This window comes from Hesperophylax consimilis, chromosome 9 (genome assembly GCF_061612785.1).
Source record: "Hesperophylax consimilis isolate HC1 chromosome 9, BYU_Hcon_1.0, whole genome shotgun sequence".
NCBI lineage: Eukaryota > Metazoa > Arthropoda > Insecta > Trichoptera > Limnephilidae > Hesperophylax > Hesperophylax consimilis.
In genome coordinates this window covers 9781044-9808006 of record NC_142844.1, presented here as the reverse complement: position 1 = coordinate 9808006, position 26963 = coordinate 9781044, and the positions used below count along the sequence as shown (strand labels likewise).

The window sequence follows — 26963 nt, the reverse complement described above, 5'->3', positions numbered from 1 at the left end:
TATATATATACATTTCTGCATTATTATGTCTGTATTTATGTATTATTTGACTTGTAACATTTCTGTAAAAGCCTTACGAGCGTTCAATAAATAAATAATAAAAAATATGTATATATATGAAACCAAAGGTTCCGACAGCAATTTGAGGATAAAATTATGAAACTTTGTGATGAGTAAATTTTCTATAACGATTTAAAAGGTGCTATTTTTCAATTTTCCGCCAAAACGACGATCGTATTTATTCGTGAATATGACGGCGTTAACGGGGATCTAGGAGGTTTTTGGCAATGTTAGTGCCAGCCATCTTACCAGCAAGTGACGTTTTCTACGTCATAATGACTTTGTAGCCAGTTGGAACCGTACCGGAAAGGGCGGATTTAGATCGTTTTTAAAATCAATGAAAATATTGAAATATTGAAAAAGTACATATTTTTAGTGTGATAGTCATAGTCAGAAAAATAAACTTTAAGGGCCAGTTGTTTCACAGAGTTTAAACAGATGTAAATTTTCAAGTTCTGTGAAAGTTCTATTCGAGTTCTGATATTATTTCATTTACATTTTTAATGGTATTTATAGTTTGTGAAAATACCCCATTATGGCATCCCCAAATTGGGGAATATTGTGAGGCTGAAGAAAGTGAGGAGAAGGAGATGGGGAAGATAAAGGGTGGGAAGAACCTGTCTGTAGGCACTACTAAAGCCATTTCAAGCATTTTGAATCTGAAATGTGATCTGTCACCAAGGCGATGATTATCTACCACTATATATTATATTACTAAGGGCCAGGTCAGTTAGTAGATATTTTACAGAATTTGAACAGTTCATCAAATTTCAAAAATTAATACTGCAATTCTGTCACTATTACATTATAGGTCAGTTGTTTTACAGTACTTGAATAGAGCGTTCACAGAACTTTAACATTAATTAATTGATGAATTGTTAAAGTTCTATGAAGCAAATGGCCCAAAGCTTTTCAAGAAGAGGTGAAGGGGAAATTGAATGCCTAATTTCAATGGATAGAAAAAAAAAATATTTTTGAAAAAAAAAAATCAGATTTCTATAGATTAAAATATTACAAAAAAGTTCTGGGGCAGAGTTACAAATATATCATATTGTTCAAAGTGATAAAAAGACTATATTAAGTAAACAGACTGTATTAAGATTGTATTAAGTAAAAAATGGGTCTCTTTCAAAGTGTATTATATTTAGGACTAAACAAAAAAATAATGGCTCCCTTGTTAAAGAAAAAAGGCTAACTTTGATAATTTTAAAATAAAAATATGGACAAGGGATTAAAGGGGTAAGATAGAGATATGGGGGATCTAAGGGCACCAAGATGTTGGTCAAGAGGGGCAACTTGAGAACCCGAATAATAGAATTAGAGGAATCATAAAGGTACCAGAGATAATAACATTCGGGAATAAAGCATAATCAACTTACATGTGAACATTCATAATTAGGAATACATTTAATTTACATTGGATGGAATTAATACCATTTCATTCAATTTTGAACGCCAAATGTTGATAATATTGAGTAATTGTGACAAACGTGCTGGAGCCTGTTATTACAATAATATTGGATCATCATAATTATATTCAAATTAAACAGATTGATAATAAGTATAATATTGTAAATATATTCATTTCTATAGATTCAATCCCCAAGGCCTACAAAATGCAAAGCATTAAAGCGGGATCTCCGCTTATGGATGAATAAATGGTGGATATCAGATTATTGTAGATTCTTTTCAACCAAGAACTAAACCTAGAGGATCTATACAAATATGATTAGCAGAAAGATCTCCAAGCTGTTGCAGTGATTTAAAAAAAGATTTATCCTCGAGTGAGAAAGAAAAATGACTGAATACAGGTAACAATAACTACACAAAAGTAAAAATATAGTTTCAATGGTGGTACTCAATATTTAAGTAAAGTATAAATGAAATGTGGATTTCATGTTCAGGTACCTGACTAAAGAGAATTTATTATTATTTCATAGATAATCATTATATTCACCTTCCAACTGAACAACTTTCCCGGCTCGCTTTAATGCCTTGACGGCTTCTTCGTGAGTGGCATCGTTCAGATCTTCCCCATTGACGGATAGAATAGCGTCCCCCACATACAGTTGCTCCGTCATATCAGCTGCCATCCCTTTGAATATCTTGGATATCAATATTGGCATATTATTCTCAAATCCTCCCTTGATGGATATGCCCAATCCATTGTTATCAGACTTGATAACTTGGACCAACCGCTTCTGGTTAGCAATGGACTCTGGTACCTCAGTAAAGTCGCCATTTGGAGTCTCAACATTATTGTTCAGGGTTCCGTTGAGAGTTGTTGATGCATCATAGCTCCCATCTAGGCTCACGCTGAGGTAATCGTCTTCCAGGCAGCAGTGGACCCTGTACCAGGAGCCTCGCACCAGGGTTTCCAGGAGTCCAGAGTGTACGATAGACCCCCCTGGGCTCTCGCTCCCGCCACTGGAGGCCCCGTTTTCCACCATTCTTATGACTTTATATACCACTTTTGACAAATGATAATACGTGAAATCGTAACTGTTGACAATTTCTCCGAAATCACATCCTATTATTAACGTTATCTCTCCTTAGCACTCATAACTACAGTAAAAAATACACTTTTCACCACCATTTTGAACAAAATCAATTATAACTGAGACATTATATAAAATACAATAATTTCCTCTAGTGCCACTTTTTGAGCATATTGTTTGTTCTACAATAAACAATAATATCACTTAAAATTCACACAATGTTGTGCAAATTTCATCGAAACTGTGAATTGACATCTGTCAAATCGTTCGAGAGGGAACGGCAAATCCACAGCGAACGGACTACACGACCGAACGACTCGCGAGCGGCTTTTTCTTTGTAAACACATCAACGACGAGCGAACATACCAAATCCTAGAGCGGTAAAGCTTTGAACTATTTCGAAATATTCGGGGTTAGTTGTAATACACATTTTTTCTTCAAGTGCTTAGCGTACGGATTTTGAAATATGTTGATAGATATGGTTTTAGATAATCATAAAATCATTAAAAATATAATCAATTATTATTGGAATTAGCATTAGACATATTAGTGATACTAAAATAGAGATTCCAATTAAATTTCAGTTGTATTTGTCACAATTTAATTAGTGATTGAAGTGTGTCAAATAAAACTTATTTTCCAAATAATAAATGTAAAATAAGTAATAAAAAGATATATTAATTAGTTATGCAGAGTTTTAGAATTTATCAAACGGGGCTTATCAGAATTATCAACATATATCTTTGATTTTCAGTATTCAAAAAATTATGAGAAAATCTAAAAATTCCTAAATTTTATTGTTTTTGTTCATGCACTGAAAATATTTAAATGTTTGAAAAATAAATAACTTATTTGTGAAGCATTGTTGTATACTGCATAAATAAACTAGCATTTTTAATAACCATAAAGGGCTTATAATATTGAAGGTCGTACTTGCAGTACGCAAAAGTCATGGACCAAAAATAAACTCCTCACTCATGGACATAGCATTACAGACATTATGTATGAATGGCATTGAAACCAAATCTTGGGTGAGGGGAAATTGCTTTGCAGCATCTTGTATGACTAACTTTTGAATTGATTTGTTTGTAAAGTGCTGCATGGTAAACTATTATAATTTTATGTTTGTGTTGTTAACCCAGTTATTACGCCTATGTTTTTTCGGAATATTTGATGAGACAAGGAATGCAATAAGTCATTAAAAAAATTAAGCAGGTTTTGTCATTTTTCATACATCTTCCTCCTCACCCGGCGGATCAAATTTTCTCGAATAGTTCCTAGAGCTTAAGTGTTAAAGCTTTCACACATAATAACTTCAGGTTTAAGCTTAAATTATTCTTGCTTCTTGCACTATTTGGTATCTATGGAGAAGCTGTCAGGCCCTGTCAAATTTCTTGAATATTCTTCATTCTCGTTCATTATTCGTTAGTTCCTTGAAGTAAAGATCGGTCTTTGAAGATAGTTGACTATTTTCTGTTATTATAATTTTTAGTTTAAATTTTTATTGGTTTCGTTCCCATATTAAAACCATTCCACGGCTTTCATAAGATCATGTTTTGGGTACATGAAAATATGTAATTCTCTACCACTAATTACAATTCAATGCCTCGAGGAAACAATCACCATGTTTTGAAATCGCGTCAGTTTTCAAATGCGCGTTATATTCGAAAATAATTTCAGGCCGTAATACCGTTTATTGTTAAGTTGTGATAAAATGTCCTGGACTGTTCACTTGGAGGGGGGCCCCAAGAAGGTTAATCATGCGGCTGCATCTGTTGGCGATCTTATCTATTCCTTCGGAGGATACTGTTCCACTGAAGACTTTGAAAATATTAAGCTGCCAATACCGGTGTACATTCTGAACACTGAAACACTTCGATGGTCCCTTATCAACCACGGAGACAAAGAATGCCCCCACCAACGTTACGGACATACGGTTGTCCCTTATCACGAAAAGGTACTACAAAGTTTTGTTTGATATTCAACTTTCCATTTCGTTTTTTCCAGAGATGTGCTTTATTTCAAATAAATCCATTTCAAATGGAAATGCAAAATGCAAAATGGGTATTTTCCATTTTGCATTTTAAAAGCTTTTCTAAAAACCATTTTGCATTTTAAATGCTTTTCTCAATGCATTTTCCTCCAACACAAAATTTAAAAAAAATATATATATATACGCGTCGGGCAAAAGTCACAGTGCCGCGAACAAGTTACAACATGTATAAGCATGTACTGAAGAAGATTTGCTATAATAAATGTACTTTGTGTGTATTGTTAATAAGCATGTCAGATTATAGGGGGTTCCGGATTAGACAATGGCCGGATTACCGCGAGTCAGCTGTAATATTACATCTTTTTTTCACATATTATAAAAATAGTTTTTTTTTTACTAATTTTACCTACTAGCACAGACCTATGAAAAATCACAGGATATTAAAATTATAGGATTAAAATATTTATTTTTTAAAAAATTGCCTCAAGATCGTTGCCTTCCGAAAGAATAAATAATTAACCTTTTAATGATAGTAAGGTTGAAAAATTACGACATCTATCCAATGACATTATAAAAATACAAGTCACATTAAATTCATACAAATCGAACAAAAAATGTAGCACCACTTACGAAAAGGATAGGCATTCAAAGAATATGTGTGTACAAATGAAATAGCTATGTGAACTGCCTGCTTAGGTATGTCCACTGTACTTAGTTCAGTGAAACCACGCACGTTGTCTCAGTAATATATCTTCACTATTTTAATTCATATAAGCATCTGCCAAACATTTAAACATATCAAATACACATTTTGAATAAGGAATTATTAATTAATAAAATTATTTTGTTACCTACTTTATTGCCTCTCTGATAAGATTTATATACTTATTATCAGTTCTGAAGTTTGAAAATTAAAAGTTCATTGAACTTGAATAATGTAAGCAGGAATACTTCTCTTTACCCCATGCACCTACAACCAAATTTAGTATGTTTAGATACATTTAGTAAATTGTAAGTCAACAATCCAAGGATATTTTGTTAAGAATGTCTAAATATTATTATTATAATTTTGAGAATCTAACTCTTGTAATTTATTTCAGATCTACATGTGGGGAGGCCGAGACAACAGCATTGCCTTCAGAAATCTATGCTATTTCGATACTTCATCCCATGACTGGGTTGTGCCCCAAACAACCGGTAGAACTCCGCACCCGGTAGACGGACATTCATCCTGCATAATCAACGATGTAATGTATGTCTTTGGAGGGTTTGAAAACTTCTCCGTGGAGTATTCGTCTGAAGTTCATACACTGGACTTAAAGACTTTGAAATGGAATTACCTAAAAACAACCGGCATACCACCATCACCGAGAGACTTTCATTCTGCAACGGCAATTGGAACTAGAATGTACGTGTTTGGTGGTCGAAGCTCTATTGGCATGGATGATGCGGTCTACTCTCCGCGAATCCATTACCTAGACACTATAACAAACAAATGGTATTCCCCAGAAACCCATGGGGATATACCTAAAGGGAGACGTAGCCATTCTGCATGTAAGCTCTAACACACTTATCTCTTATTTACATCTTTCGACCAATCACTATGCATCGTTGAGGTGATTTACCAAAAAAAGCGGTGTTGCACTTCTAACTATTTTGTGTATGTTTTGTTTATTGTATATCTAATAATATCTTCCTTGTCATTTTAGGGCTGTACAAGGATGAAATGTATGTATTTGGTGGCTACAATGGTAAAAGTGAGCAGCATTTCAATGATTTATTCAAATTTAACCCGACGTCTCGTAAATGGACCCGCCTTAATTTGCCTGGGAAGATTCCATGTCAGAGAAGACGCCAATGCAGTATCCTCGTTAAGGATAAAATTTACCTATTCGGAGGCACTGGGTAAGACTTCTTCTTTTTTCATATGGTGGAGGGGTCAGAGAGGGACATCTAGGTCTGCGAGCCATTCTAGGGCCTCAGGCGTACTGGGTAAGACTTATAAGTGGATACATATATTCAGAAAAGATCCAACTGAGAAATCTCAGTTTTGAGATATTTGAAGAAATTTAAGATAATATAAAATTACAGTAAGCTGCCAGCTTTTAAAAGTTTGTGTAAATTACGGAATAAGTATTTGTGTTGCTGATGGTGTTCAATTTATATAAATAAACGTCTGCAAATAATCGCCTTGCTTTAGTAATAGTTTGACAGCTCGAAAAGTGTAGAACAAAAATAGTGATTATTCGTTTTCAAGAAGGATCAAAACACGATTGAATCTTTTATACATAAATGTTTTTAAGTGCAGTCAAAACCAACTAACACACTGGACTCTTTTTGCAAAATGTCAAATTCAATTTCTGCAATACGCCAATATTTCAGAATGGGACTACTACCAAGTGAATTTTTTTACTGGCTGGATCTTTTTTGCCAATACCTAAGATATTCTCAATCTATTTTTTTGACGAAATAAAAAAAGATTGTAAGTGATTCAGAGTTCGAAGTCATCCACTTCTATGGACAAAAAGGTCATATTGATGATTAATTTTTAAGAAGGGTCTATGGCTCATGATGAATCGCTGGCTTACCTTCAGCAATCGGGTGCCGATAGAATATCTGACTCTAATTTATAAATCAAAACATCTATTGTAATATAACTGAACTTTATTGCTCGTTAAAATTTATACGTGAATAAATCGTAAATTTATCAGAAGGAAGGGAATAAGAACGAACTCTCAACGAAGAACAGTAGATCCTGAACAAAATTAAAATTGGTAGCGTCCGTAGCAAGAGGTGGAACGAGGCAGTGTGGCGATCCTGCAAATATTGCCCTCAGTAAAAAAGAATATTCTGCGTGAATTGTTGTTAGTTCTTATTCCCTACAGGTCCAAATACGATTGGATCTTTTATGCGAAAAAGTTTTCATTTCAAAATTTAACATTTTCTGCAAAATGTTAAATTCATTTTTACAATACGCCATTATTTTTTATAACGAGACTACTACTAAGGGAATTTACTGACTGGATCTTTTTTGCCAATACATTTATACAACAGCTACAATAATAGCTGTAACGTATAACTATATTTTAATCAAATGGTGCTTGACTACTTTGGTTGCAAAGATCTCATTTATTTGTTGTTTATGTACCTACTCTAAAGGTTGTGTTGGTTCTAAGAGACAATACCGCTTATATTTTTACTGTGAAAGTGAAATGAAATGTCAGCAAAATTTTTGTCCTAATTAATTTGTGTTTCCAGGCCTGACCCTAGATCCCATGACATAAATGATCTGATTGACAAAAGTGATTTACACGTGTTGGATTATTCACCTTCACTGAAGACGCTGTGCATACTATCTGTGCTAAAGAATAATTTTAACCAGGAAGATCTTCCAAGGGATATAGTGTAAGTATATTTTACCATATTAACACTGGGATTTATAACTGACGCCATTGATTTTTATCGCAGAAAGCCTTACATGCCGGCACACGATGTAAGTATTGCTGTGTCTCGGACTTGAACTGATATCTATTTTGGTAAGCCTCTTTCCGTGAACATCGCTAGATGTCACTAAATGTGTGAGACGTTCAGAAAGTCTGTACAGATACTGTATTCCCGATAGCAGGCCAGACACAATTTGTCACCTAATCAATCTCGGGAGCGTGTTCGGAAGCGCAATGAAGCTCAGTCAATTTACAGAGAAGAATTGATTTCTAAATCTGTATTGACACGTGAATCTACTACTAGGCAAAACTGATTTTAAACGGGGAAAGGAACTGATTTTAAACTGAAAGGGAACTGAATTTACTAGTAAATAAAGCACTGTTAAATATTTCACTTGGAGACTTGGTTTTGGTTTTTCAGCTGAACTGATTCTTCTTCAGAGGTGGTTGTTGAACTGACTTGACATTGAATCTGGCTCTATATTTATAGGGCAAACGCGGGTCGGGTGTTTACAGACGTGAACCTCCCCTTTCATGGGGAGTGAATTAGTTAGGTATTTTTCCTTTCGGCTGTTGGCCTGCCGAGAAGGATGCGCAACGTTGTGGGCGCAATACTTATAAATATGTCAGTTCAACTCACTTAAACCATCAACTTTATTTAATTACATCAAAATATACAATTTTACATATTGGCTTTGATGCTTAACATTTTTTCAGTGCAAAAAATACAGTTAGGTGTCAGTTTTCAGGTTATAATGTTTTATTTTATTTTATTTTATTTGGGAAACAAACAGTTATACAAATATATTTTAATACAAATCATTTTTACCAAGTTGCATAAACCAGTAAAGTTTCCACAGAAGATTGATTTTATATATAGGTAGAAAAACATATGAATATAAATAATACAATACAATATAAATATTAACTAGTAGAAAAGGAAAATCTCCAAAAAAATAATTTAAATAAAAAGACTACAGATTCAACCCATACAAAAACAATACACACACTAACACTACTAAGTTTCCCGCAACGATCGAACGCTACTCTCTTAGGAATGCTATGAATCCTGCGAGGCTCGTATTGAACACATCGATATTTGTGCATAATCTATTAAAGGTGCTACAGCTTCTTCTTATAAATACATTTTCAAGATAATTAGTATTGCTCTTAGGAATATAAAATGTGTCCGGAGATCGAGTTACTCTTAATGGTCATCTGAAATGAATATTTTTGTATTTTTTATATTTTTTTATGTTGATATTAATTTCCTGGTCATAATGACAACCAGTTTCACCATGACATCAGAAATGGTCATTTTGAACTCGTAATTATGCTCCTTTGCTGTCATTGGCTGTAGGTTTCGGCCATTGAGAGTTCACATTTCATCCGGTGATTAGTGGAGGGGGGGCAACGTAAATACTGAGGCAGTTCTTTAGCGGTGGTCATTCCTTCGTCTGGTGGCTCCAGGTGAAGAGACAGATGTTTATTTAGACATGTTTCAGAATCTGTTATTATATCAGCACATAATATTCTTTACCAATTACATATGGCTTTGTTTGATAGAGTTAATTTGAATAAATATATTTTATGTGTCGGCGACACGGTACCTAAAAATTTCGGAGTCTGGGTGTTTGGCTTCACCCTCTCAATTTTACGTAAATATGAATTTTATTTGAAAATGTCGGCATAATTCCGGACACGTATGATGCACTAAATATATATTATTTTGAACTGCAACTGCACTCACATATTGGTATATATATAATCTGGTTGCGACCGCGGGAGTTTTGGCCCATCGTCGCAAAACTATATTCGCCGCGTAGATCACGTGGTTACACCCACCGTCGCTACCTGCTTTTGCTATTTCGCTTCTTTTTTTTGCTCCACACATGAGGCCCTGAGGAAAATAATTCCCCTCAGGGCCTATGTCATCTTTGGGGATGCTGTGTGGAGGTTATTTTTAGAAAAGGAAGGGGAAGAAGTTCTGGGAAGGAAAAAGGTATTGGGAGTGGATAGGAATCTGGGGGTCAGTGTGTCCAGGAGTGACAAACGTATGAATCCATCCCTCCCACTGCGGTGTAAAGCGATGTTCTGAGAGAGTCCTGCTAGAGAGATCAAAAGGTCCCCCTCAACCAATCTCTCCTGATCCGGCCTGCCACGCAGTTAGTAGGCAGAAGCATCTGTTGTCAAGACCCGGACAAACCTCTCCCCATGAACCCGGGCACCTCTGCTAAGTCACCAAACGTAGCGAATCACTTGGTGTGACCTATGGCAAAGGTGTTGGTTATCCAATAAATGGTTCTCATCGTGGCGGTATCCATACCCGCCTCCTAAATCGCTGTTCGCTCCGCTCGCCATGAACATATTTTATGAATTGTAAAGTGACAAAATTCAAAAAGTGCCCAAGGGAACATAGATCTAGGTCTCTAAAAGGAAAATATAGAAAAAAACCATCAGTAAACCATTTTCATGTGTCTGGTGGAGGTTGGCTATGGGTTACGCATTACGATTCTTCTGGCACAATCATAAATTCTCACATTTCTTTCTTAATTATAATTCAGTAGACTATTAACATGTCTGATTTTAAATTATACACCGTCTTTTACCTGTTTAGCCCACTTAAAAGCTGATCGCTAATTGGAAGAAATGCATGCACCCGAAAGAAACACTTCTCCCTCGAGATTCATCACAACGGAGTTCTTTTGATGGACCGTTATTTTTTTCATTAACGCGTTATTTCCTTTTACCTGCCTCTTTATATATTTCGAAAGAATCTCTTTTATTTTCAATTAATAAAATTAATGATTCGTATAGACCTGCACAACGTTCACGGTCAATATTTACGCCTTGCAGATTTTTTGAGACTAAATTAATTTGCTTCAAGGTGGATCTCCCCAATTCGCACATTGTGGCAGTCTCTAAAGTAAATATTTGCCATAGAAGACCTAAATGCAGGCCAAAGGTTTGTGTGACGAATAATTTTTTTTTAATCTTTTCAAAAGCTGATGCAATTTGATTCCAGTCCTTGTTCAGACTAGTGAAGGCATCATCTCTAGCTGACCAACGAGTATTCAGTTTTTTGATAAATTTTTCAGGTTTGATCAGGAACAGTTTTGATGGTTGTGTTTATATTGTGAAAAAAACATTTTTTGCGACATCTCGAAAACTGAGTAGCCTGTTAGTAACATTCAGCGGATTTAACCCGATTAAATTCAAAGAATGTGTGGAGCATGGTAAATACATTGCCTAAGGGCATTTTCCTTTAATTTTCCCTGTAGCTTCTTGTAGCATCCAGGTATATTGCTGGCATTATCGTAAGTGTTTAATAAAGTTAAAGTTTTGTGACTATTCCATATCCCAAGGTCCTGTTCAAAATATTGTCATCTCCCTTGTTTCTCCACACCTTCCTTAAAGTCTTGCCTGGGAACATAGAAGACAAAACTATCTACCTACGCCGGTGATATTCAATTGTTTAATGTATTTTGCTTAAGCAGGTTTTAGTGGTGGTTTATCTTTTTTTTTTGTATTGGGCAATTCACCCTAAAAAGAGTGCTATGTTCACATATTGCAGAGAAAATTCAATCCTGATTTTTGAAGATTTTAAGTTTGACTTCAATGTTTGGTATATTGTATTATAAGATGAATAAACGGCGAATGTTCTGAATGGACTGTATTTAATTTGTACATAAGATTGTATCTTGAAATCAGAATTATCCAGGGGATCTTGTTACACACTTCAGCTAGCATTTCTGATCAATTTATGAACAAACTAGCTGTGTATATCAGTTTGGGTGATTTGCTTGAACCTTGCTTCATTTTCATTTATGTGCAGAAATCTTGTACCTACATCGTACGGGGTTTCCTGAAGGAATATGAGGTTTGGTTTGTAAAATTTTTTTGATGACTTTAATATTTTATTCAAAGTTCACAGCTACATTTTTTTAGGTAGAACAGTTTGAACAATAGAAGTTTTACTATATTCAATTTCAGGTTCTCAAAGTAAAATTATTTTGATATTTTAGCTCCATACAATGATTTGCAATGTAGTATTGACGATAGATGCTCTTTTGCCAAATCCGAAACATGTTCTAGTATTTTATTTGGCCGATTAGTGTTTACCAAATTCATTGGGGATGCAATTCCCTTGGGCTATTTTGTTTTTTATAGCTCTCACTCACTTTGCTGAAATGTGTAATGAGTAATGAGAGAAAAAATAGACATTTTCCTAGACTACCCATTTTTCTATGTTTTGCCAAATAAGTAACAAATTCGGCAATTGAGGAGTGTTTTCGCAAAGAGAAATCTTCAAATTTAGAAAAAAAAATCTTCCCCAAACAGTTTTTTTAAATTTATTTTTATTCTTATTCTTTAACCCATTGGCCTCCGAATTGTTTTGTACCGAAGTTTTAAATCTGCAGTGGTGTACTAAATCTTACATAACTTTTAAACTAAACATGCAAACGAAACAATTTTTTTAAATTTACTCGTTCATTGAATTAAGGTATGCAAAAAATATATGCAGTTTTTTAAAAAATAATAATAATATGATTAAACGAGGATATAAAAATATTTTTTTTATAAAAACCATTTTTTTTCTTCTTTTTTTTATAATTGGATTAAGAAAAGTTTTACATTAATCATACTTATGACCATAATATATTTTATTTCAATTTGGGCTGATGTTAGCCGCCCACCACGCATTTTACGAACAAGCTTGTAAATTCCCGAACCACACGCTATTTAAAAAAAAATTCAATGACGCTGAAATATAACAAAATTTCAATCGTAAATATCAGGAAAAAACTGTACCAACGGAGTCCTGCCAATTACTACGAAATGAATGCTTAATTATCTACAGAGCGATTGGCATTTAAAATTTTAAACACAGATGTCAATAATGTATCCCTTTTTCGTTTTTAAGCCGACGACACTAGACCCGCCAGGACGGCGTCGTTTGAGGCCAATGGGTTAAGTAGGTGTCTACGAAATGGCTTATTCAGATTTTCAAAATTCAACATGTTTATCTGCTTTATGTGTAATAGAAAATGATAATTTTTCACAAAGTGAAATATCTGCATATCTACATCTATATAAAAGTGAAATACCTACATATCTACTGTCACGAAAATAATTCCTATTGTTGAAAAAAATATTTTTTCCTAACTTTACCTGGCTAGCGAAGGAATAAATTCACAAGCTTGAATTTGACTGGCAACATTTTTTCGGGAATTTTGGCACCGTTTCCGCGAGTGACGTCACTGCTTGAATTCTCGCCGTTTTGGGGAGCGACGACTATTCGATTATGTCACATAATTTAAGTTATTCACCTGCTTTTTAATTTTCGGGCAATCCTTGTTGTTAAGGATGATTATGCCGCGTGCCATTGTGATAATTTGTGTTTTCAAAATGAGTACTCTCTTTTCGGTTTTTAACCCTTGAGACGTTGTTGATTTGCACAGATCGAACCTTCTACAAGCTTCCATTTTTTCAAAGACAATAACAAGCACTATTTCGTTCTCTTTCTGACATAAAAGAAATAATTAATTTTTAGATGAGAGGAAGAGAGATATATGCATTTTAATAGTGTGCGGTCGTTCTGGGACAAATATGATCTTAGGAGAGTATAATGCGCGCACGGCATTTGGGACTGTTTGGGTCTTAGAAGGTCCCAAGGGTTAATTTAAAGTGTTCTGAGTGACACCGGGAGTTTTGATTTTCCTTGCTAATCGAAAGCCATGGAGTACTTATTTAATTATCACGCGGATGCACCCCGAAACTGAGTTGTTCACCCAAATGCGTTATTTGTGGGCCCCCTCAATGGAAAAGGTCTCGACGTGTGTGATCTACCAGCCCGTTGTCGGCTACCCTCGCTTTAAGGAGCGAGCTCGCATTTGAATGAATCAGCTTCGCGGGATGCTGTGGATGAGTCATCCAAGATCGTGACGTACAAGAGATCTTGCTCCTACCTTCTGCTCATCCGAGTTGTTCCACTTACTTTCTACGTATATTTTTTAGATTAGCTCAGTTTTGATGGTTGTTTGATAATAATTTTTGCAAATTCTGATTACTAATACATAATATGTTTTAGTTTAAATATATATTATATGAATTTTTTTTTTTATTTCAGAACAAAAGATAGAACTTTTTTCCTATAACAGCACAATCTTTGCCATAGCCAACCTTAACCTGAGAGGGTCTCAACAACCCTGGCAATAATTTATACATGACATTTAACACCCCAACGCTTTTACATGTTATACTACATCTATATAAAAGTGAAATAACTAGGTAGGTATTTCAACGTATCTGAGCAGGCCCCAATCATATAAAAAATAAACTTTATTTTTGAGGTATTACGTTTAAAAATTTTATTTGCAAATTTTCATACTTGTTTTTGAGGTGTAGGTAGGTACCTAGAAAGATAAAGCAAACATTTATTTTTATTAAAAGAAATAATTTTGTTTTAGAAGTAAAATGTAAGGGATATTATGCTTAGTGAAAACTTTTTCTTCTAAATTTTCTACGTTTTCTTTTTGTCAAAATTCGTTTCAACAGAAGAGAAACGTAGATATATGAATTTTTCAACATTCTTTTAAATAAAGATGGAATTGTAAAAATTTTCACAAATGAATTGAGTTTTCTTATCATTCATCATGTGTAATTGAATTTGCATTAAATATGAACCTCTAGTGATTATTCACTTAAAACTGTGAATAATGAAATTTTTTTTTAGATATCTCTTTGTGAAATCACTCCTCAATTGCTTCTAATATCGTCATGAAGTTTCCGTTGTTAGTTGATCCAAATTTGTATTACCTGATGCCCCTCTGCCAGTGCTTTTATGGCCACAACAACTCTCCATAACCCTTTACAACCGGCTTCACACGAGAGTGAGTTTGTGTTTGAAGACAGAAAATAAATTTGTTTTTGTGAACGGAACCGGTGTCGATTGAACGTTCGGGAGCTGCTTATTTAGGGTACTTTCAAGCGCACATGTTTCAACCAGTAAGTCGCCCAGACCTATGAGATCATAACTAAGAGCTTTAACAATGTGGCACATCACAATTTTAAAATTTTTTGCCGGTTGCAAAGAGATGAAACCACCTCCCGGACCGGCTGCCCCAGGCGTCACCCCTACTCTCTTAGAGAATACGTCACTGCTGAAAACCATCAATTACGATAATGTAAACATTATTTAATGTCAAAGAAAATAAGACTTAATATATCTGTTAAATAACATTTCTGAAAAGGGTTAACAAATAAATAAAAATTCATATTTAGCTACGGTACATCGATAAACCAAGATAATTTATTCATCATAAAACATTGGCATTAAAATTATTCAAAATTACATTTTCGCTAAAGCAGGTACTAACCCGATGACCTCCTATTGCATCAAATTAGTGCATCACTCACCGTATCACGCTGCAAATCTATACATACAGTGCTGTTTACAATTCACGAAATTGATGCATTCTAATAATAAGCTTGATTTTTTCCTTGTCTTTTCACTCTACAATGTTTACACTATAAGTGTATACATAGATAAATTGACGACTTGTTCAATTTAATCAAACATGATTTTAAATTGGCAAAATTGTTTTTTTTTTCAATTTAAATCGGTGGGTCAATGGGTTAAGATGCAATTAATTAAAATATGCACTTAAAATAACGTAATATACACTGAGATACAACAATAATAGAAAAAAATTTAACACATAATAATCTCCTTATTCTATATAGTTATGCAATACATGTTACGTTACAACACTGAAATATAGTATTTTAAAACTCCGGATTTAATATCCATAGCACATTGAAACCCCCAATTGGACCTTCACAAAATTGATATGTCACAACTCTATACGGTTACGAATCAAAGCTCTTTTTATTTGAACTCTCACCTTAAGTCTTGAAATGCTCTCATTTAAAATGCTTTGTGGCAAAATACAAATCGTGGCAGGATTAAAACAGTGGCAGTAGTACGGCAATTTCCTATAAAGCTTTTAAACACAAAAATGTAAAAAATTAACTTAACTGAACTTATAAATGTATACTATTATTAATATGTCTCAATGATGTGAAGTCCACTGGTAAAATATTGTTAATATAGTGGGTTTAAAAGAAAATGTAAAATACTAGGTAATAAGGAGTACACAACAAAATTTAAACTTTAAGTAAACAAAATATAAGTAGCCACTAGTCTGGTGATACCCTTAATTTAGACTAAACCCGTCACAGTCAATAAAATATTATGATTAAAGTTGTGATGTAGGTACATAATATGCAAAATAATTTTTCTCTTCACTGTCACATTATTTATATCTTCTTTTTTTTTACTTTCTTGCGTTAATTTTGAAAAGCAATGCTTTCATTTTTCTTTTGTGTTAATTTTGAAAATCAATGCTTAATTTATTTCGTGTATTCCATTCAGAAAATCACTGCTTAATTCGAAATTCAATACATAATTTTTCTCTTGAATTAATTTTGAATATCAATACATAATTTTTATATTATCATTTTGAAATATTAATGGTTTATTTTTTCTTCCAGGGGCGACATCCGAGACATGACACTGCCTAACCAAATCAGCAGGTTGACAGAAAACCAATCAGGTTGAAAATAATTCTTTGGTCTCAAACTAACAATATTTATACATTTATTCACTCCTTGCAGGCATACATCACAATATCTTACATTAACATTAACACTCTTCTAGCGGGAAGGGTAGTTGTACCTACGCAGCTCCTTGATTGGCTGTAAAAGCATTGCTCTGTGATAATTCTACATGAATATTGTATAACAATCTTTTTGTGTCCCAACTATAAATTTGTATATGTATAAATGGTACAAGTCTCCAATTTTATTAGTTTCTCGTCTCTTGTTTAGAAGAATATTTAATCAAAAGGAAACTAATACCTGTAGAATGGGTAGTAAATCCTTGCCCTTATGGCACTGCACATGCGGAAATCCTTCTTTTTTTAATGATTTGTTCGAAAATGAAAATCAAATTTTTTGTAATGTAATAAAATATGTACATTTTTTACGGTGACCATGTATCTAATCAAAATGACAGTTCAACACACCTACAAAGAGTGATATAAAGTCATGAAAAGTGATGAAACAAAAACTAGGTTACATAGGTAACTATTTGACCTAGTTTTAGTTTCATCACTTTTAATGACTATATCACTTTTTAAATGTGTGTTTTATTGTTATATTGATGAAATATCATGGAACCATTTTTTATATATCATTGAATGACTCAATACTGATTTCAACTTCAGTTTATGGAGTTAAAAAGTATTACAAAGTAGGCTTTGATTTCAGATAGTACTTTTATAGTTGGGGTGTAGTGACTATTAAAAAAAATCATTAAAATGTTTGTATTATTTTCAAAAATATAAATCCATTTTTTCTCGAACGAGACCCTATTTTCGCCCGCTTGAAGTGTGTTAATATTATAAAATGTTATTATAGCATGGTACATAGATTTATTAACAAAATTATTTAATAATTGGTGATTATTTATTTCCACTTAGTCGGCAGCTGTCTTGTTGCTTTTTAAATTCAAAACATATTACATGTATTTAAAACGACAGTCAATAAAAATTATAAACGTAAATATTGTTATTTCAAACACTTTTCAAAAAAAGATAAATGCTTGCTTTATCAAACAAAGCATCAAATGCGGAACAGCTACACGGCCCTTTTCAAACTAAACTTAAATTTGGATTTGAGGACAAAATACTTGACCAAACTGAAAAATTATTTTATTAATAAAAATGTATAGCAAATATCTAGTACGGATATGTGCTACTTTATTTATTTGTGTTTTTAATTATGAAATATAGGCCATTAAATAGTTAAATTTTCAATTTTTTCAGTTAATTGAAATTGTTAAAAAAATAACCTTACCTACCTACTATGTTTTTTAACATAATGAATAAAAATAAAACATCTTTAAAAAATATCTTGGTAGTAATTTTAGTTTATTTATGACAAATTTTAATTTCAACGTAAATCGGTTGTTTGTAATTTTAATTTACCCCCATGAAAACATAAATTGGTAATTTGTAATTTGAATTTACCCCCATGAAAACGTAAATTGGTCGTTTGTAATTTGAATTTACCCCCATGAAAATGTAAATCAGTCGTTAGTAATTTGAATTTACCCCCATGAAAAAGTAAATTGGTCGTTTGTAATTTGAATTTACCCCCATGAAAACGTTAATTGGTCGTATGTAATTTGAATTTACACCCATGAAAATGTTTATTTTATAATTATTTATTTAATTATATTTGCAACAATTGTATTAAAAACATAAATAAATAAAGTAGCACATATTCGTACTACATATTTACAACACATTTTGATTTAAAAAAATAGTGATGTCGTTTGGTTAGGTATTTTACAACAGGTACAAGGATTGAACTCAAATAGTCAACAACCAATCCTGTCAAAATCATCACTTTAGTGGGACATCAATTTAATTTAAAATACTGTCGTTGAAGGAATGTTCAATACCCGCAGTGATGCAGATTATAATTTACTATATGTACAAGTAGAACACTTTATTATAATAATAATATAACAGGATGCCTCCCACCATAATTTTTTTCTGAATTATTTTATAATATGCTGAAGAAATTATACTTTTTGAATACATATATATAATCAATGGCCGAGTTTAAAATTTTATTACCGGGATAATAAACTTCTTTTGTTTTAAGTTTATTTATAAAGTATAATTAATTAACTTATCACAGATTAAAAATGTCTTCTAACACTATAAAATTATCATTTCAATACTGTAACAACTCCCAAATATTGCATATTGCATGGGTCATTCCGTTGTTTCATTCACATTTTTCATGTTTTGGTGGATTTTTTTTTGCATTTCTACAGTATAGTTTTATAGAAAAGTGTTCCTGTATCCATCAGATGTAGTAATGTGAAAAGGGCACGTATGTACAACATTCAGATATGAATAAAATTGATGGAAGGTAATGAGTATGTGAACGGTATTTAAAAACTGCTGGATAGTAATTTGGATGGTAATCAAATATTGATGGGCTAGTGAAAATGCTCAAGATTCTTAAAAATGGTGACTAATGAAAGATGAATTAAAATCATTCAAATTAACATTTGACTTAACGTGGTGAGCAGTTTATTAAGGAAAAGGGAATGAATGAAATGAAGGCTCCTGTAGTAAGCGCTCAAAAAGAACTTTTTCAAAAGTAACAGTGTAATATTTGAAAAATAATGAAGAAAAGATCAAAACTCAATTAGAATGTACTTAATGATAACATCAGAGGCACTAAACAAACATGACAAAATAATAGGTACTACATACCTATTCTTACATCTAAATAGGAGCTTAAGTAAGAACTTTAATGAAATCATGAGTTGCTATTCTAGTGAAAGTCCTTGCTCGAAAACTATTTAAACTTAAAGTTTGCCAATTTTTTTGAAGTGAATTATCATCTTCTATTCTCATCAATCTATTTTGTTTTATAAATCTTTGCGTTACACAATTTATTTTTTTCGCGTCTTGTTTTGTTTTTCTTGTTTTCCGCTATTTTCTTTCTGGTATTTAAAGGAACTTTGGTGAGGAATTTATATTTCTTTAGCTGTTCTTGTCTTACAGTATTTCATTAGCAAAATGTCTTTTCAATGTTTTTTTAAAGCCTTTTATTTTTCATTTAATCCCCGAGACAGTGAATTCACTGAACAATTTTTTGTGATATAATAGCTCTAAAAATAAATTAAATACAAAATAAATATGCGATATTAGTTAAACATATAGGTGAATTAATGAATGTAATGAAGTTACTTATGCAAACTGATCTAAAATTGTAAATCAATTTATCGGCCCTTCATTAGGAAAAGGGAAGTTATGAAATTTTATCATCTTTTTTGTATATCATAAAGTAATTAAGTATCAAATGTCTGATGCAATAAATCTTTTTCCTTTCTTAAATAGCTATATTTTCCAATAAAAGTACCTTGAAAAGCATTCATTTTCATAATATATTATTGCGTATAAATGCGATTTGAATGTAACGATGGAATGACTCATTTTATTGTTTTCAATTAACAAAATAAAAAACAATTATTGTTATAAATTAGAGATGTGTACAGTTTTGAACTCGACCATATCAATATGTTTAAGTACATACTAACCAAACATAAAATATTTAATAAACAGTAAAAAGTATAACAGATACAAATCTGGGGTTTAATGCTAGAGTGCTTATGTAATAGAGTAATTTGTGAATTCAGAAATGGAGATTGTCGATTTATTGGCATAAAAATGACTGTAATAATATTTTGACTTCTACAGATAGGTCACCTGGCATGTATTCATACATGGAGAAAACTTACTGATACAAAATACTGTTAATTTATTAAAAATCTTATCAAATTATTTGTTTTTCTGTTATAAACGCAAGCCTTTAACGAATGCATTGACGGAGTTCCTATCAAAGTATCAGTTAAAAGCTAATGTTTTATGAGTACGGCAGAACACGTGTTCAAACTAATATGTATTGATATACTGATATTGTCGCATTCCGTCATGATATTTATTAGAAAAAGAACATGTGATCTCGATATATTCTGAATGACCAGAATTTAATTTTTATCAGGAAATTGGCATGCTATCACTTTTTTTAATGGGATCATTTTTCTCCGTGTAGCATTAAAATAGCGATGTTTTACAGTTCTTTCCGACACATAAATCAAATTACCAAAATCTTACAGAGGAACTTCTAGCATTGACCCCCAGAAATTCATACATTTTTATATATATATAATTTCTAAAAAAAATGTACCTACTCGAAATAAAATATACTTATCTATGAGGATTATTTTGCATGCAATCAAAAATATGTATGTATAATTATATTATATATTATATTCTACTTGACTATAAATATGGGCCATTTATTTCTCAGCCTCTTAATAAAATTCTGTTACTTATCCTAAAGAGTACACATATCACAAAAATAGACATTTAAACAATGTATTATGCAGCTTCTATTTTAGGATTAAATTGGTGCAACCTCGGAGATTCCTGAGTTGATTACAAAGATTTAACTAGCATCATCCCGATGGCAGCTCCGCAACTTATACCGATTCCCAGCATGGCGGCCATCATTGAAGAAGCCCTTTCCTTTTCGTGATGGTCAACAAACCTGAATACATATTAACAATTAATAAATACTTTCATAAGTTACAAAAGACATAATTTCATCACTCAACACAAAGGGATCGTAGTGTATCATGGTGGATGTAAATGCTTGCTCAAAAATGTTGCAGTGTGTGTGTGTGTGTCCTCGCTTCTTGCGCGCCATGCATACACTTTCAACCTTTGTTGTGTTTTATGTTGTCTACCTTTAGAAAAATATCATAGTTTTCATCACTCTCCATTAAGCCAGTATTGTCAGTGTCCTGAATTCTAGCAAACAAATTTTAGTTAAATTTACATAATTTTGTTCAATTCTGTTGGATTAGGTAATTAAATAAATTGTGTAAAATTAGGACAGTCATTTTACCACTGTGCATTTTACAAGAGCGTGACGCCATGGCCATGTTACAGTGATCTAAGAAATTGATGTTGAAGGTTGGAGAACTGCCCACAAAGCAAAGTATTTTAACATGAATTAAATCTCATTTTATTATACATGGTGCCCGGAAACGAGTGGTACAGGCGCGAAAACTGTGAATCTCCATCACATAGAGAACCCAAAAAAAAATTGTTTTTTAATTTTTTTCAGCAACTAAAAACTCTTAGATTAGCTCTTCGATGCATTTTAAAAGACAATAAACAGCTCATAGTCACCATTTTTTTTTTCAAAATTTTCCTTAAAAATTCCATCTTTGGACTCGATTAAAAAAGTTATTGACTCTAAATGTTACGTAGATTAGGCAGATTTAGTTTAATCAAGTGTTTACATCATTTGATTCAGAATTTTTTTTTGAAATATACACCCAGATAAATGCAGTTTTTTTGTAATTTGTATAGATCTCAATTTTTTTTTACTAAATAAATAAAAATTTCATAATAAATGTATTTAAATCATTCCATGAAAGTAAATCGCTAGATACCCATCTCACCAACAATCATTTAAATTGCGAACTATCAATTACAAATCACAGGCAGGCTGCACATGAGACTTCAGTTGCATACATCAAAATCCATTACGGTATATGGATATACCGTAATGGATTTTAGTTTAGTTTTAAAGTCTCATGCGCGGGCTAACTAACCACTGCGCTGATTCGTGGAAGGGGTGGGCAGAGAGGATGGATCCCACACAACACTCTGTCTTGGCGCTCCTTGCTTCGTTAGCATTCATACATACTCTTTTGTTACTCTGACTCTAGACTACTAGTGATCATAATAATTTCCCTGCATTGGCTCTATTTCTGTATATCCAGACATGATTTGATCAACATAATATTTGAATTTTCATCCATTATAATTTTTATTCATCATTCACCCAAATTGACCTATGCATTTTGACCTCGTTGTCCTTTGAAATCCATATCAATTCAAACAGAGGGCAAGGAAACACAGCAATAATTATCATTTTAACCGTTTGAGTGCAAAAAAAATTCATACAGTTGCTTGTAAAATGCCACCAAAAAAACATTATTTTTTATGAAACTATATATTTTTTTAAAACCCCATAAATTCTTTGAATTTTCAAGGATTTTGATGATTTTTTCGGTGTTTTATTAAAGAATATTGGTTTAGAATCACGCGGAGGAGGATCCCGAAGTCCAGGAGTTTCGAAAAAATGAGAATTTTACGTACCGACGTACGCGCGAATCAGAACACGACTGACGCAATCGACGGCAATCTTCGTTAAAACACGAATCGACGATTGGCACTCAAACGGTTAATAATAATTAAAATATTTGGATGATTTTTCTATCACATTTTTGTGAAAAATCACCTCAAGGGCTGTTCTTCTATATAATTTTAACAATTAAAAACAGAGCCTGTTCAGTTTGAAGAATTTTCAGATTACTTGAATCTTTAGGAAACAGCTGGATTTAGAGAACATTTGACAGTTTGACGTTTTCCGGAACCTTTTAATGTAGATACTATATAGTCGAAAATTCTTTTTACCTTCCAAATTGGATACTATGGATTTACCAATATTATATTACCTCGCTATCTTCGCTCAAGCCTCTCCACTAAGGCCCGGTATGTCAGTTGCTTTTGGGCTCGGCTTGGTTGGAATGTCGAGCTTAGTACATAAATCCGTATACAGATCGTAAGCATAAATATCACCAATATTACACATTTAAAAGAGAAATGTGTTTCTTTTTTATTTGCAAAACCAAACTACTGTTATCACCATAGACATTCAAATTAATAGATGAACCAATCAGGAATGGGGAATAAACTAAATTGCGCGGAGCATGGGAGGCAGCGTGACCGTCCCACTTTCGGTGATTTTTCAATTAATGAATCTGACAGAATAAGGCAACTCGCATTGTAATATCACCACCATTCGGTCTTTTAACAATGGCGAGCAATTTGCTGGCTGTGTAAAAAACTTTACTACGTATACCAAATCGGATTAACAAAAGTTCGGGCTTATTTAAAATTTTATATTTTGTTACACTATTTAGTTAGACACTTTTACAAATGTGTTATGATTAACCACCACCACACTCAATTTTAGCGTCGCTACGCCAGGCGATTTGTTTAAGAATGAATATTCAGATTCTGCGCAGAAAAGTCCCACAATGGACAGCGCTGCAAACCTTTGCCTTACTTTAGCGAACTTTACTTTTCTGCGCATGGTCTGGTTATTTCAATGTGCGCTCTTCGGTGGTCAATGTACGACTGAAGTCAATTCAAAGCATTTTCAAACCCTCCTGGTGACAAAATATGGTCATTCATATATTATTCAAAATATTGCCTTCAGCTCATCAAATGATACCCAAATTTGATGTTAGGGCAAATCAATTAATTTGGATGTGTATGGTCATCGCAGTGTTTCAAAATGTCAACGACACAGTTTATTTTTACGCGGGTTTAATTTATGAGTTGATTTTGGATAAAGTTCCCAACTGCAATCAGTATTGTGCTATATGTGAGGATACTAATTGTAAATACATTTGTTCTGGAGTCAGAGCACTATTCATTAAATTACAACACACTAACCGCTAAAAACAATTATTACACCCACCCACCCCATCACCTGGTTGTTCAGATTACAGAGACTGCTGTACTAAGTAAAATCAACATAAAATATTTACATTGAAATATATCCCCTATAGACCCCACCCATCAACAGAAATAATTGAATGGATAGTGTTTTTAACCCTTCTGCACCAGAGGGGGTAACATCCCCCAAATGAAAGATTTGTGCAATATCTAAGTTGTTTTTTTATAGAACATACTCTATTTAGATGATCTATTTGATAATAGATCTGCATTTAAAATAATTATTCCGTTACTATATTTTAAGACACTAAAAAATATCTAACCCCCTCCCCAATTACTTATTTCCTTGCCGGAAACAAGCCTCGAGTGTGACGTAAAAAGTGGATAATTTAATAATTAACTGCTGGGCGAAGATGTCCGGTTACAAGGTAGGTATAAAAAATAAAGTAACTAAAATCTGAGTGTTACAGGAAGGGGCAAAAAAATATTAAGAGACACGATAGCTCGGTAGTATATGGGGACACTTTGGGAGATATGTGATTATTACCTTCACATACAAAAAGGTTAAGCAGAACATATGTTACTATTATGGCTTATCTCAAATGAATGTCGGCTGTTTAGAGCCAGTAACTGTCTTGAAAGTGATCTTCCTTTACATATGAAAAAATAATGTGCAGATTATAATTACTGTCGGATAATAGAGCTGCGGATTACTGAGAGTGTACCGTATTTTGAATTATTAATTAATTAAATTATTGGGAATTCATTCGCTCAAAATTTGGTTTTTGAGGTCCCATGAATATGGAATTAAGAAGGTTCTACTGTATTACTATTGACTCAAAATAGGATTGTATGGTGGGCCCAGGTCCCATACATTGCCAATTCCCCTTTACTACTTATCAATATTATTGGATTATAATATGATGAAAAGGTGGCTTTTGAAATTAATAAAGTAAAAAAGAAATCTTAAACACAAACCTGGCAGCATTTATCATGGATATGTTGGCAATGTATCCGTTGGAGACAGCAAAAACAGTCATGAGGATAATGTACTCCCAGTCTGAGGATATGATGACTGGAAGGTGGGAGCGAGGATGGGCGTTGCACATCATCAGCAGAGGCACGGCGATTATCCTCATCAAGGCTACAGCTCCGATAATCCAAGTCTTTTTCTCCGGCTGTAATTTTTAAATTCATTACAATGATGACAAGAAAAATAAAGCTTAAATAAGAAGAGGCGTTTTGCTACAATAATATAGGTATGTATTGTTAGCAGCGCATTGAAATACTGCCGCCACATTGTTTAGTTCACCAATTTGCTGCCAGAGGCGCTACTCTCATCTCTGTCGGCCAAGCAGGGATCTACACTTCACGAGTGGTTCGCAGTTTGGCCGGCAGAGGCGCTGCTGGTTTAAGGCGGGAGCGACTCTCCCCCCACCTATCGGCCACCCGTGGGACGAGCAAAGATTGCAAGCCATTAGCACAGCCAAGCTAAGCGAATACAAACCAAACAAAGTTATCGATTGTACCGTACAGACAAGACCAATATATTTCATCATAAACATTTACTTAGCGTTTTATTATTGCTAACAATACGTACAAAACGCCACCAGAATACATATCGGTTTGTTCTACAAATCTCTTAATGAGTTGTTTACTTACGCGATTGTGTTTGGTTATGAAAGATATTTTTTGTTTGGATAACATTATTGTTATGTTTGCACATAGCTTGCAAGAGCTAACTGCAAAGTTAGGTATATTCTCACGCGTTACCGGAAATCGATCACGCACTGAGTTCATGTTAAAACACTAATACATACACAGGAGCTCGAGATATCTCCGCCCGATACGGAACGCGCGGGCTTACAAGTACCTACAACCAATCATATGGCTAAGATGCAAAACGTGTCCTTATAAGGGCATCGGACCAGGCACCAAAAATAGAGGTGGAAGGGACAAGCTTCCCCCCGCGAGCTGACCCACGCTTCAGTTCCCTGGGAGACGCGTAGAACGCAACATGCTGTGTTAGTTCCGAGTTAACTTTTGCCGCCAAATCGGTGTCACCGTAAATATGGACCGGCGGATTTGTTTCACCTTGCGTGCCGCCTCTCCAGTACCAGTTCTCCACTTCAAAGGGATCCCCAGAACCACCAGGACCATTACATTATACAGTTGGGTCATGTCTCCATCTGCCTGAGGTCCACCAGCCCCATTATGTTGTACAGTTGGGTCATGTCTCCTCCGTCCGGGCCACATGCTGTCTACGGCCCAGACACCTCTGCTCACCACAGCCGGGTCATGTCGAACCCCTTGGCGAACCGACCCGTGCTCCAGCTCTTCCTCGCCTGTTGATGCCGGCCGCCCTTCCTACCGTCCACGCCAGGCTGAGACCAGTGAACTCGTAGACCCCTGCCTCAGTCCTGGGCGTCTGCCACTCCAGCCTGTTTGGGTGGAGCCCCTTGGCCCTCCAACCAGTGCCCCCGCCCTGCTCCATCGTCTCTGCGTATCCAGCCGCCGCCCTGGCGCCCCTTTTGCCGTCCAGCGTGGTGTGCCCTCGTGGCCGCCCTTCTGCATCCGTCCTGCATCAGCCCTGCATCAGCCCTGGCGCCCCCTTGGTCGTCCAGCGCGGTGTACCCTCGTTGCGGCCCTCTGCTCCTGCATCCGCCCAGCATCAGCCTAGGCATCTCGCTTATGGCGTCAGCACCATCGTTCACCTCATCCGCCGTAACTTACACGTAAGCTAATAATGTACTTGTGTCCTTCAGAGCCTATA

General features: G+C 34.1%; 3 protein-coding genes across 4 annotated transcripts in view; 1 reads left to right on the top strand and 2 right to left on the bottom strand.

Moving 5' to 3' along the window:
- Syn1 (Syntrophin-like 1) overlaps window positions 1-2882 on the bottom strand; it is a 157145-nt gene extending 154263 nt beyond the window's left edge. The window contains exon 1 of the mRNA XM_089635614.1: window positions 2018-2882. Within this exon, the coding sequence (XP_089491740.1) occupies window positions 2018-2510 (493 nt within the window). The 5' untranslated portion in view covers window positions 2511-2882. The remainder of the gene's footprint in view (window positions 1-2017) is intronic.
- Window positions 2883-3927: 1045 nt separating this feature from the next.
- Window positions 3928-21172, top strand: LOC149420889 (kelch domain-containing protein 3-like). 2 transcript variants are annotated; one of them, XM_089635611.1, is made up of 6 exons: window positions 3928-4515; window positions 5652-6105; window positions 6261-6456; window positions 7810-7956; window positions 16551-16612; window positions 21037-21172. In XM_089635611.1, exons 1-6 carry the CDS (start codon window positions 4273-4275, stop codon window positions 21078-21080), a joined length of 1146 nt encoding a protein of 381 aa, XP_089491737.1. In that variant the 5' UTR covers window positions 3928-4272; the 3' UTR covers window positions 21081-21172. The 2 variants fall into 2 exon arrangements, with proteins under 2 accessions (XP_089491737.1, XP_089491738.1); XM_089635612.1 differs by lacking the exon at window positions 21037-21172 and having other exon boundaries at window positions 16551-16688.
- Window positions 21059-26963, bottom strand: part of Ent1 (Equilibrative nucleoside transporter 1) — a 21570-nt gene continuing 15665 nt past the window's right edge. The window contains exons 6-7 of the mRNA XM_089635610.1: window positions 25169-25368; window positions 21059-21197 (exon numbers count right to left, since the gene is read on the bottom strand). Coding sequence (XP_089491736.1) covers window positions 21086-21197; window positions 25169-25368 — 312 coding nt within the window. The 3' untranslated portion in view covers window positions 21059-21085. The remainder of the gene's footprint in view (window positions 21198-25168; window positions 25369-26963) is intronic.

What these genes read in the sequence shown, in the direction of transcription:
- LOC149420889 (XM_089635611.1), top strand. Translation starts at nt 4,273, where the DNA reads ATGTCCTGGACTGTTCACTTGGAGGGGGGCCCCAAGAAGGTTAATCAT. An exon ending in TACCTATTCGGAGGCACTGG is followed by an intron (nt 6,457 to 7,809) that starts GTAAGACTTCTT and finishes TTGTGTTTCCAG; the next exon opens with GCCTGACCCTAGATCCCATG. An exon ending in GTTGACAGAAAACCAATCAG is followed by an intron (nt 16,613 to 21,036) that starts GTTGAAAATAAT and finishes TGTATTATGCAG; the next exon opens with CTTCTATTTTAGGATTAAAT.